This window comes from Micrasema longulum, unplaced genomic scaffold (assembly GCF_059751315.1).
Source record: "Micrasema longulum isolate JH-2025_06_02 unplaced genomic scaffold, ASM5975131v1 h1tg000362l, whole genome shotgun sequence".
Classification (NCBI taxonomy): Eukaryota; Metazoa; Arthropoda; class Insecta; order Trichoptera; family Brachycentridae; genus Micrasema; species Micrasema longulum.
The window spans coordinates 988,751-1,001,226 of NW_028277564.1; the positions used below are offsets into that span (position 1 = coordinate 988,751).

Genomic DNA, 12,476 nt, shown 5'->3' on the forward strand with positions numbered 1-12,476 from the left:
TTTTATGTCAAAACTTTATGTTACGCACACACAAACAAAGGCTATTGAAGGCACAGTAATTGCAGCGCAGAACACCAAGGTTTGAGAAAAATATTTTTTTTATGGTCTCACCAGTGGCTCAATCACAAATAACTATCGACGTGCTTAAAAACATGTTAAGTATTTGAGCGATCACAATGAACAATAATGAACATGCTTAAGTTATCGCAGTCATAAGTCAACGCGTGTGTAATCTCTAAGTCAACCCTCGTGACGGCTGTTTTTTGTTTTCTTCGTAAATAAATACATTTCGCTGGCGAAAAATCGGCGTTTACTATAAAAAATAATACAATATACTGCATTTGCAAAATAGTAAGGAGTATCTAAAGCGAAAAAGTGAAAATTAAATTACAATTACTATGGCGACTACTTTTCTTGACATTTGGCTTGCCAACCACCGGCTATATGAAATAAATATCATGATAAATAATAAATAAAACTAGCAGTTTTGGAATATTCTCCATATTTACACCGGTAAAATTAAAATATTATGTGATTGCGCAGCAGGATTATACGTCGCAAAACGTAAATATTTTGACATTTAATATTAGGTGTTCACGGATGTTGCATTGTGATCGCGAATACGACAAACAACCATGGTGAGAAATTGTTATTACGTCGCTTATTAGCACGTCGATAGTTGTTTGTGGTTGAGCTACAGAGGGGATATTGAAAACGGCCGTAGAAAAAGCTTTACCTCGCGTATTTACATGCAAAATACGCGAAATAAATGTATTTTCTACCGCCGCGAGAGCGGTTCAGAATAGCACCGCACGACTCGAACCCGTAATTTTTTGTGTGTGAGTCAACTCTCTAAGCCATTATGCATTACAAGTTTTGTGAAGTTAATAATTTATTAATACAGCTTGGAAGTTAGGTAAACTCAAAATTAGTTAGCAGGCGTTACATTCGGTATACTAACGCAGTGCGCTATACACCACTAACTTATTGCGAATAGGAAAACAGTGAACTTACTACTGTACAATTAATTTATGTTGTATCGTATATTTTGTAACAGGTAATATTAAAAATAACAACATAATTTATAAAAGGTTCTTCAAATACATAAAAATATCCCCCCGTCAGTCAGAAGTACGCTGTCGTAAGTCTAAATTTGTCCGTTTTGAGTGATGAATGTAGTTTATTTCCCTTTGTTTTCTTTTTCTAAGGAGAGCACTCACGTGCCCCTAAGATTTTTTTTGAGCACTGCTAGGCGTAGGCGAGTCATTTTATTCATTGGTTGACCTGCGTAGATACCATTACAATAATCGCCTCTAGACACTACAAACGCATTTATTAATTGACGGGCGGCATCAACTGGCAAATTTTTGCGTATGCATTTAATCATCGTAGTGATCAATGTGATGGTTGAATTTAAGTTTGCTATTAAAAAGTATCCCAAGATCTCGAATTGTCTCGACGTTCCTTAAAATTGTGTTGTCGATTGAATTATTGAAAACGATTTTTTTTTCTTGTAAATTTAATAGACATACTTCTTCGCAGTCTCAATCCTGGGGAATGGTTTGCAGAAAAGTCCTGCATCTCGTCTTCCATTGGTCTCTATTTTTTGCAGCCCTATTCAGCTTGACATATAAGGCACAGATTAAATCTTCGCACACTTGCTCCAAATATTCCCGTGGTATATAGACATACATGTTAAGTAAATAACAACATTTATCGATACTATTCCTGGCCGATTACCTTTCTTTCCCATCCTTCACTTGATCCATCCTTATGGTACCTACCTAACATCAAGATAGAAGAAATTCAAAATTAGAAGATTCGGATTTAGAACAAAAACAAAAAAACATTTTTCACTTCGCATAAAAAGAGCTTGGATTCGTCGCGCGTCGTTGAAAACATTGTAACAGTTTATAGCGCATTTTGTCATCCAGTGCCCGAAATTAAAGAACATTCACATCATATTAAAGGTAGGTATCCATTCCATTATCCTATCTTTTCTTCAAATATTTCCCTATCACAAAACTGAATGAAATTCGTTTTTCATTTACAGTCCGCCTTTTCGTTAACATACATTTATTTTTATTAAAAAAGAAGTCGTTTTCATGACACCAAGATAATAGGTCATTTTCAAGTTTATAACAGTCATCAATTGGTTTTATAATTTTGAATATTTTAAGGTCATCCGCAATGCTCATATCCTTGCTCAGATTAACCTCAATGTACATCACCGTAACTTGTGCACCAATGCTGTCTTTGTTGTGGGAAATTATAAAACCAACATCGGATTCTTTTCCCCTCTGCCAGGGATCCTCAGAACAGTGAACAAAATCTCATTAAACGGTAGGTACTGTCGATGTGTTCCTACAGCAAAGGCAAGCATTCAAGAAGCAAGTGGTGTTGTTACTACTGACTCACGATGACACACTTGCCATGTCCGCCTAGACTATGCCATAATTATATCTTTTGTAAATTTAAAAAGATTTGAGGATTATTTAGATTAAGTGTTTTTAAATTTATTGAATAATATAAGTATACATATTTAATAAAAGGGAATCTATATAAAACTAGTGAATAGAAAATAAAAACAAAGCGTTCTCTGTTTAAGATAGTCTCCATCTAACATGGCTCAGCCTGTTCTAAGATGGAGATTTTTTATCTTTTAAAGTATAAGTAGTTCTATACTAAAATAACAAAAAAAAACTAAAACTACTCAATTATAAATGCCTACCTAATCAAATATAAGAAATTAATAATTGTTATTGTACAAATATAAAGTATAATATATATGTTAACATATTACAACAGAGATGAAGAACATTTTAGAGAAGGTAATACACAAGTCAATGCATCAAATTTAAATATTTAATTTTTAACATGAAGAACTAATCCATTAAAATAATGATTACGTTCTATCAGATAGTTTGCGGATTCATTTCATAAGAAATTATTACTATTTAGGTTCATTAAGTGTTTTTTACTCTAATATTAAAGTTTCTTTTAGTTTTTTATTTTATTTATTTTATTTTATTTTATTTGGGAAATCAACAGTTTTACATACATATTTATAGTAAACAAACAGATATAGTGTATAAACTCAGAACTAATAACAGATTTCCACATAGTATACAAAGTTAGTAAAGAAAATATATTACACATCAAATAAATACATATAAAAATGTTCTTTTCATGTACTCAATAATCAAAGAATTTTTTAATATTTATTTTAAGAACATTAAGTTACTGTAAATTGGGCGGGATTAGGACAAGAATGCTTGAAGAGAGGATAAGGAGGGGAAGGGAGATGTACATGTTTATTATTATAATGTCTACTAAGTTACATAATGCATTTTTAGTGTAAATTTTAAATCTGACAGAGTGATGTTTGTGTAATCTATATATTTAAATTTTGTATTGTACACTGAAAAAGTCATACGAAAAAAAGCATTTTTAACATACGATGTTAAAAATATTGGTGCATAAAACAGGTGGTACCGTCTACAAATCCTGGCTGGCACATGTATTGTTATTAAACCTAGCAGCTCTGTACAGTCAACCATTCCTGTCATAATTTTTTAAAGCAGTAGTTGGTCCGCACATACTCTGCGGTATTGTAGAGAAATGATTCCATGGAAGGTGGAGGCAGTGAGAGTTGATACATAAGGTTATACCGGTTTTGTATTTAAGGTACTTTATAAATTTCTTTTGAATATTTTCTATTCTACTTATATATATGGCATACTGGGGATTCCATATCTGAGATGCGTATTCCAAATGGCTTCTGACAAATGTCTAATATAATGAAATTAGGGCCTTTGGATTATTAAAGTGTTTACTCATTCGAATTATGAAACCTAACATGCTCAATGCTTTGGAGGTAATTTTATTGATATGCGATTCAAAAAGTAGTTTCGAGTCTAAAACTATCCCAAGATCATTAATTTCGTGCTTTCTCATTAGTACATTATTTCAAAGCTGTTTTATGTTTATTTTTAAAATAAACACTATTTGTAAAATTGCTAGATTCCACGTGATGATGCTTTTAAGTTTCCGTATAAAGTACGGATATAAAACCAGAACGTCCGACCAAATGGCCTCAACCCAACCTCTCGAGAAGTGTTTCGTTTGGCAAAGGAAAAGGTAGACTCGATTGTATCGGGCCGATTAATTTGAGATTACCTCTTGTTATACAGATTGGCAAGTCTCCCGCGCCCCGGGCAGCAGAAGATCGTACTAAAGATAACATTGGCTGTCGGAGATCTTCAACATAACGTAAACTTCCATTTTCCAGCTAAGCTTTTTAAAGCTGGTGATTTTCTTAAGGAATGAGGCTGACCGAAAATACTCGTTTGTGGTTAAATCTAATTCCATGTACCTACGATATTTTAAGTTAGTCAAAATATTTGTTGACTTGATATAATCTGCTGGAGATTTTATCAACTTGACAATAAGTGAGACGATTTTTTTTAAATAAAGGGCTAATAGGATATAGAACCACTTAAGAAAATAACATAAAATGGCTTAGTGTACAAAATTGTTAAAACTGTATGGTAAGATGCCTAAATGTATGAAAAATGAAAGAAAACTTATTGAAAAATGTTTTGATTGTGTTTAAATGTTTGTAGACAGGCTGGATTCACTTCCTAGCGAGTCACTGAGATCTAAATCTGTGGCAACAGAGAGGGGAAACATTGAATCTCACCCACATCAATAAAGGTTCATTTCATTACAAGTACAAGACCCTGGGTCTTTCTATTGGTTATCGGTTTCACTTATAAAAAAAAGAAATGTGTTTTTGTCAATAAACAAGTTACTCTTAAAATGTTCAATTTCTAATATCGCGATTTTTATTAAATTTAACTCTATTACCTTTTACTGCGCGTTCGACAAATTATATGGAGTCTTTGTCTGATATTTTCCATCATCTTCATGACCATAAAGTCAACAGATGGAAGAGTTGAGGAAATGTGGATGTTTAAATATAGGCAGAATAGTGAATGTTGTTAAGTGCACAGTGTGTAAAGTGGCCACTTAAACCATCCAATGACAGGTCATAAACCTTGTAAATGTCAAGACTTCAAAATGCCCCTTCTCAAAAATGTTTTCCCTGATAAATTAGGGATTTAAAAAAATCTATGAGTTGTCTTTAGACCTGGGTGCTCTGTGATGTAATTTACCACTGTAATTAGGCCTCCTGGCCTGTTGTGGTGCAAAAAAAAAATGTATGTATGTAAAACAACAAGCCATCATACTGTTTCCCTGTAAGGTTTAGCAGAGAGTATAGAACGCCGTATCATTTTGACTTACGATAAATGTCTTGCTTCCTCTATATTCATACATCTTCATATGCTCGCACGCCGATTAAACGTGTTATGATTCATATCATTAATTGTAGTGCTTTCGCACTTATAGTTTACGCAGACAGGGTATAGTCTAAGCTAATAACCGAGTTACACAGTTTAAACCCGCGCTGTGCCAGCGGGTACCCTGCAAGACATCGGACCCTCCACTTATTTCGACTTTTGACATTTCCATCTTCAGTATTTGTTGGATTTAGTCATGCCATGTCTTTCTCGGTCTTCCTCATTCTTTGCGTCTATCAATGGGGCACTCTTGCGCTTTTGTCGATAATGCTTGTCTCGGCTTCACATAATGCACGAACCTCGACATTTATACACCTATCATACATAGTTTTATCACACATTTACCCGAGACATCGCATTTCGACGTTTATTGAAATAATGAAAATTTATAAAATAGTATATAGTTATTAAAATGATGCACGTATTCTTGTACTTGAAGCTTAACTAAAAATATTATTTTTATAAAAACGTATTGTTTTTTAAATGTTGAAATCCAATTTTAGATTTTAAACATTAAAGATTCGCTTCGTACTTATCTTTAGTCATATTGTTAAAACGCGATGAATACGTGAAGCTAGAGTACATTTAAAATAATTATAATAGACACTTATTTAACATAGAGTCCGTGTGGTTAAATGTTTGAGATAAATCCAGTGAGAAGGCACGTAGAAGGCTAGAAATTTGATCTTAAATTAATACGTGCTGTTTTAGAAGGTCTAGCGATACGTTAATTGTTTAGACTTTGGGTATTAAATCTTGGAGAAGGTGTAATTTACGACCCAATGTTAAGACATGCAATAGGTACAAGATAAGACCTGTGTTACAATCGTAAAATAAGATCAGTTAGAGGTCTAATTCCCGGTTAATTTGACCCTAAGCTTTAATTTAATGGTTGAGTCGAATATTGTACGTAATACGAGACACTAAACTTGCTGCACAGTTCTGATTACGATCTAAGATAAGGGTTAGATAAAAAATACAGTTTTGGGTGTGAAATAGAACCAAAAACCCGGAAAATTTCAGCGGGTAAAATTACAAAAGAATCTGCCGGAAAGTTCACGTAACAAAATCACTGTCGTACAGTGCTATCAATCTTTTAATGACAAAAAATCAAATAAAACCGTATTTCACAGAAGCATTAAAGAGTCTATTTAATCTATCAGCTGTGTGATCATTAACATCTGTTTGAATACCCAATCCATTATTGATATCATTAGCAGTGTCTTCTATATTTATGGCTTTCCCTGGCTCGACCAATGCAAAAGGTAGACCACAGGCCGCCATAAGAACCCCAAAACTAAATATTTTTTTAACATGATCGTTGAATACGTTTCTTGGATAGCATTTATGGGGATCACCCCCCAACTGGGAAATGGCCGACGCTAATGATTCGTAGTACAGATTCAGAATTTCCATACAACTTGAGTCTAAAATATCCGGGTCCGTCGACATGCACATAAAATACGACACATCTGTGAGAGGAGAAGCCAATCGTATTATTTGCCAGTCTATAAATACAGCATTTAAGAGTTTCCCATTCTGAAATGAAAAGAAATAATTTTAAATAAACGTGTACAAAATTGGTGGTAAGCCCTGTAAATGCCTAAACTTCCATATTTCTTCTCAAAAATGTTTTCTCTGTCTGTTGCAACAAATTTTATATAAGTAACTCCCTAGGTAGGAAATCTAGCCTGTTTTTGGACATACTCAAAACATTGTCGATAAAACCTGATATTTCACAATTATTTGTCTTCAACTCAAACATTTAGCATTTAAAAATATTCTTAAAATCAATCAAGTGATAAATATCCCGGGTGAAATGTGTTTTTATAATTAATCATTATTTGGCCTCTTATATTTTTGGGTGATTGGAGTATAAATCAGTGGGTTTTTTATTCTCAAACGATGTATCTAACTATTGTGAACACTTTCTATAACAAAAGTTATTTTCGACAAAATGTGGTGTAAATGGTGTTTAAAAATCATACATTCAAATATTGTTTTGTAAATTTTTCACAATGCTCAATTCTAACAGCCAATTATTTCAAATTAAAAAGTTTTTTATGTTTTCTTTTGAAATTAGTTGTGAACGAGGTACTAAATATTTCTTCAAAGTTTTGCGGAAAAACTAGTTAACTTAATTGTATTTTTTATTGAAACTACGATATTGAGACTGTCCTTTTTACTGCAACACAAAGTGCTAGTTAATATGTTATTATCATAACTCCAAAGAATCGACATATTATATTTAACAATTGATAGACAAAACCTGTTAAAATAGCACATCGCTTAAACCTGAATATAGGTTTTACATGGTAAAAAACCACTTAACTAAATGTATATTTCATAAAAATATTGGCCGACAAAATCGCGTAATATTTGATACTTTGAATTGAATAAAAGTTTTTATTTGTTTTTATAGGGACAATATTTATAATCATAAAATTAATTTAAAGGTTAAATGTCCTTAGAAATATTACGTTATGATATGCGTATTATACGAGTATACATGCAGTTTAACACTTAAGCAAGTCTATCATTCCCTTTGTGACTTTCAGGGCATAAGCGATTTTCAAAAAGCTTACGTAATAATTGTGTTATTGATACGAAATAATGCAAAAATGCAATTGTATTAAAAACAACTAAGTATAACTTTATTAAGAATTGTAAAGTAAACTTACCTCATATTTAAATAACATGTTATTATTCCAACAGTCACCATGGCAAATGACATTATAGGGGTCCGTCAAACTCGCATCTAATAATTCGTAAATTTTCTCAGTCATTGTTGCTAAGAACACTTCCATTTTAAGTTTGGTGTTCGGATCGTCGATAACTTGAAGCGTTTTTTTAATAATTCCGCGATACGCTGGTATAACGAAGTCGCCATAATTCATGGTGGCGGGAATATTATGCGCAGTAAGTTTTTCAAACAAAGAAGGATTATTTTGTTTCATCGAAAAAGAAACAGCGTGCAATTTAGCTAAGTTTTTAATTATAAGTGACGCATGATTGTAATCAAGGGGGTCCATTTTGTTGTACAAAGTATAGCCTAAATCCACTTGGTCTCTCATGATTAGCATTTCTTTTTTGTTTTCTACAACTCCTTTGTAGAATTTGGCGAATACAAGTCTTTCGTGGACTGGAATCCCAAAGCTTTCTTGATATTTTTCGAAGGTCGGGATGACATTCTCATACACGTATATCTCTTTTTGGAATAAGTCAGCCACGGGGGCAAAATCTCTGCAAGCTTGGCCAGTTGGTGCGTTTTTGAACAGCAGAGTTATCGGCTTTAAATGGCTATTTTCTGGTATTATTTTAACCCGCGATATTTCACCCATGTAATTATCACCAGTAAACGCATCTTCCTTGATGCTGATATCATATTTTCCAAATTTTGCGTCTTTGGCGACATTATCAATAACTTTTTGAATATCATTATTGAGTATACGAGACATAATGTCCCCGTTGACTATTTTATCGTTCAGCTGACTATTTACTATTGGATATATTAAACTTATTATTTTGCTTTAGTATCTAAGAATACTTAATTTATCAGAATGATTATCTTACATTATGTAAACAATAACTCAAGTCTCGAAATTATGACTGGTGTTTACAGTTAAAGATAGTGGGGAATTTATTTGCGCCATCATAACACTTAACCGTGCTGCCATATATTATTTACCCAAACAAAACAATACATTTAAACAAAATACGCCACTTTATAAATAATTATTTCATTAATTTTTAAACATTCAATTACATTTTAAGTTGACATGCAACATTAAATTGAATTATCTTTTTTTCCTAAATATGATGACATTGGCCTAAAACAAGTTACATGGATTTACAAATTGTAATAAACATAAAAACAACATAGAAAGGAACAAAAGTATAAAAATAATAAAGACAACAAAAATATAGATACGAGAAAATATACATATAACATAAAATGATAATTGTATTCGTTAACATACCATATAACTAAACTAACAAAATTACAACCTAAATTCAAATAGACACAAACAGAAAAAACCCACCAAAAACCTGATAGTGCCTATTTACCAGAAAAGAGATGCTTTCATTGAAATAAATATAGGTAGATAAAACTTAATGGCTAGAAAAATTACAACAAAATTTACTGTAAAAAATAAATAAAAATTGAAACATTTTATTTAAATGAAACAAATATTACATATCATAACAAGGAACAGTTTGAATGAAATAAAATATAAACAGAATTGATCAAAAAGCAATTTGTACAAGAAAGAATTTGAGGTACATGAATTGAAAGGTAATAGATTTTTAAAGTAAAATGTCAAATAGTTTTTGCCTCCCAGTCATTAAAGGACATACGAAAAAAAGTTACTTAGATCTCCATATTTGCAGGCTTTGAAGTCTAAAATTTTAATTTTAAATAAATGGGATGGAGTGCTACGAATTTTCTAATAAATATAATTGCAGGAAATAAAGTCGTATTAAAAACAAGTGTATATTGCTTCTCTTCTGTAAGTTTTTTGTAATGTTTATAATGTATGCGTATATACTGAAAAAGGTTTTTTATAAAACAAATAAAAAAAAAACATTATTTTAAAAAATTGGAATAATATTATGTACTCAATGATGTTCATAATTATTTTAAAGAAATGGGATTAAATCATATTAAATCGGGATGAATCTAACACCGATTCATATCCCGACGTATTTGAATAAACAAATAAGAGATTTCATTTATTTATATTACTAATGAGGAACTTCAGCCCTACGGGAAACTGATTGCAAAACATGTTTTCGTACGAGCTATAATATAAAAGTTATAATATACCTTATTTTAAAGAACTGCGATTAAGTCATATTAAATCGGGATAAATCTAACACCGATTTATATCCCGACGTATTTAAGTAAACAAATAAGAGATTTTTATCAATTTATAATACTAATGAGGAACTTCAGCCCTACGGGAAACTGATTGCAAAACATGTTTTCGTACACGCTATAATATAATAATTATAATCTACCTTATTTAAAAAAAACTGCGATTAAATTATATTAAATTGGGATAAATCTAACACCGATTTATATCCCGACGTATTTAAATAAACAAATAAGAGATTTCATTTGTTTATATTACTAATGAGGAACTTCAGCCTTACGGGAAACTGGATGCAAAACATGTTTTCGTACGAGCGGTAAAAATTAGATCATTTAGTTAATCGGTGAAGTTTCTTGAAAATGTACAAATAAAACCAAAAATATTTAATAAAATAACTTTATTCAAATATTTAAAAAAAACGAACTACTTCGAACGATGTCACTAGTTCATACAGATCAACCAATGATAAAAAAGTTGTGGAAATTTTTTGGTTAACTTATTGTTAACGGACCATGAGCTGACGGAGAAGAAGCGGAAGAGAACTTGAAACGCCACACGCGGATTAATTTCAGAAATACAAAACTTTAAAAAATCGTAACTCTGATAATAATATACACATATTTTTTTTTGCTTAGTTTAATAGCCCATTAACAAATAAAATAATTGAAAAAAACCACCGAACTTTCTCATCACGTCCACAAATACCCACAATAGAAATTTCATTTCCAAATTAGGTTGCTTTGCATTCTTTTTACAAACGCGCGACGTTTGCAACGTTCATAAACTCTTTGTAAACCGCTTCATCATTTTTTTACATGCCAATATGTCTTCCTGCTCAAACCGATCATCGTAATTTCCGATACGACAGGGTTTACATTTACATATTATATATTACCCGCTCCAACATAATTATAATCATATAATTAATTTATCTGATAAACAGAGTAAATAAAACCTTAACATTGATAAGATTAAAAAAACCGCGATTTATGAACATTAGATAATTTAGCTAAATAATACACATAGTATTTTCCATTTCTGTCGAGATATATCGTACACTATAGTGACATGTGATAGTTGTGAGATTCTGTTTAAAAATGTAGAAGTTAAATAATGGGGAAGTTCGGTGTTTTTTTAACATTTTTTTTTTGTTAATAGATTATTAAACTAAGCCATTTTTTTTTCAATTTTTCTAAAACAACTCCGCGTGCGACGTCAGAGGTTCTCTTTAGCTTTTTTGTGATCAGTTCTTCCCATCGGTTCATTGACAACAAGCAAACCGGAATTTTTTCATAATTCTCTTATCAAGTAGTTGATTCATATAAGTCGTTCAAAGTAGTTGGGTTTTATTAAAATATGTTTAATTATTTTTTTCGAACATTTTCAAGAAACTTTGCCGCATAATTTAATGCTCTAATTATTACCGCGCGCGCAAAAACATAACTCAATTATCATTTCAATTATGCTTTAATATATCTATTCCTTTTCTGTTTATTTAAATGATGCTCTTATTTTGTTTTTTTTTTAATACTACTATATTTTACTATTATTTTGTTGATTTTAATGATACCACTATTTTGTATATTTGATTATGTGTGATTCTTAATTTGTATAATTTATATTTTTAAAATTATTTCTGATTATATTTTTTGCATTTTTTTTTTTTGGAATTTGATTATTTATTACATTTACCTTTTTTTCTAGATTGTGATTCTATGTCATTATAATTTATACTAATTAATTTTACTATGTATTTTTATTGTTATTTATTGTGGCTTGACACGGGCATAGCCTAAAAAGCCTTAATAAGTTCATAAATATTTAATTTTGTAATTTTGAATGAATAAATAAATAAATAAAAAACATTTATTGTTTCCAATTTCCCGTAGGGCTGAAATTCCTCATTGATTTTATTCATATCGTCATTATTATCCATGTCTGCACCCTAGTTAATTAATTAATTTATTTTTACATAAACGGCATAAATTGCCTTTAACATAAATATATTATACATACATACATACATTGAACATGAATATGTAGAAAAAAACATACTTAAGTACATATATAAATGCACAATAAAAATGGTAAAATTGCACAACTATAACAATACTAATAAGTAAAGACACGTAGATGGCAGCTCTCAGGTGAAAATTCTGAAAAAGGAAATATAGTGAAAAAATGTCCGCCTCGTGGTGTAGTGATTGTTGCATTTGCCTACCATGCTTGAAGATCC

At 31.1% G+C, this 12,476-nt stretch overlaps 1 protein-coding gene across 1 annotated transcript; it reads right to left on the bottom strand.

Moving 5' to 3' along the window:
• Window positions 1–2,924: 2,924 nt before the first annotated feature.
• Window positions 2,925–8,821, bottom strand: LOC148282215 (uncharacterized). The gene is made up of 2 exons (XM_088225471.1): window positions 8,045–8,821; window positions 2,925–6,902 (listed from the first exon to the last, which is right to left on the bottom strand). Exons 1-2 carry the CDS (start codon window positions 8,819–8,821, stop codon window positions 6,474–6,476), a joined length of 1,206 nt encoding a protein of 401 aa, XP_088081597.1. The 3' UTR covers window positions 2,925–6,473.
• Window positions 8,822–12,476: the final 3,655 nt, after the last annotated feature.

Coding starts and splice junctions, on each gene's coding strand:
- LOC148282215 (XM_088225471.1), bottom strand. CDS start 8,821: ATGTCTCGTATACTCAATAATGATATTCAAAAAGTTATTGATAATGTC. Junction 6,903..8,044: donor ACATGTTATTTAAATATGAG/GTAAGTTTACTT, acceptor TTTTCATTTCAG/AATGGGAAACTCTTAAATGC.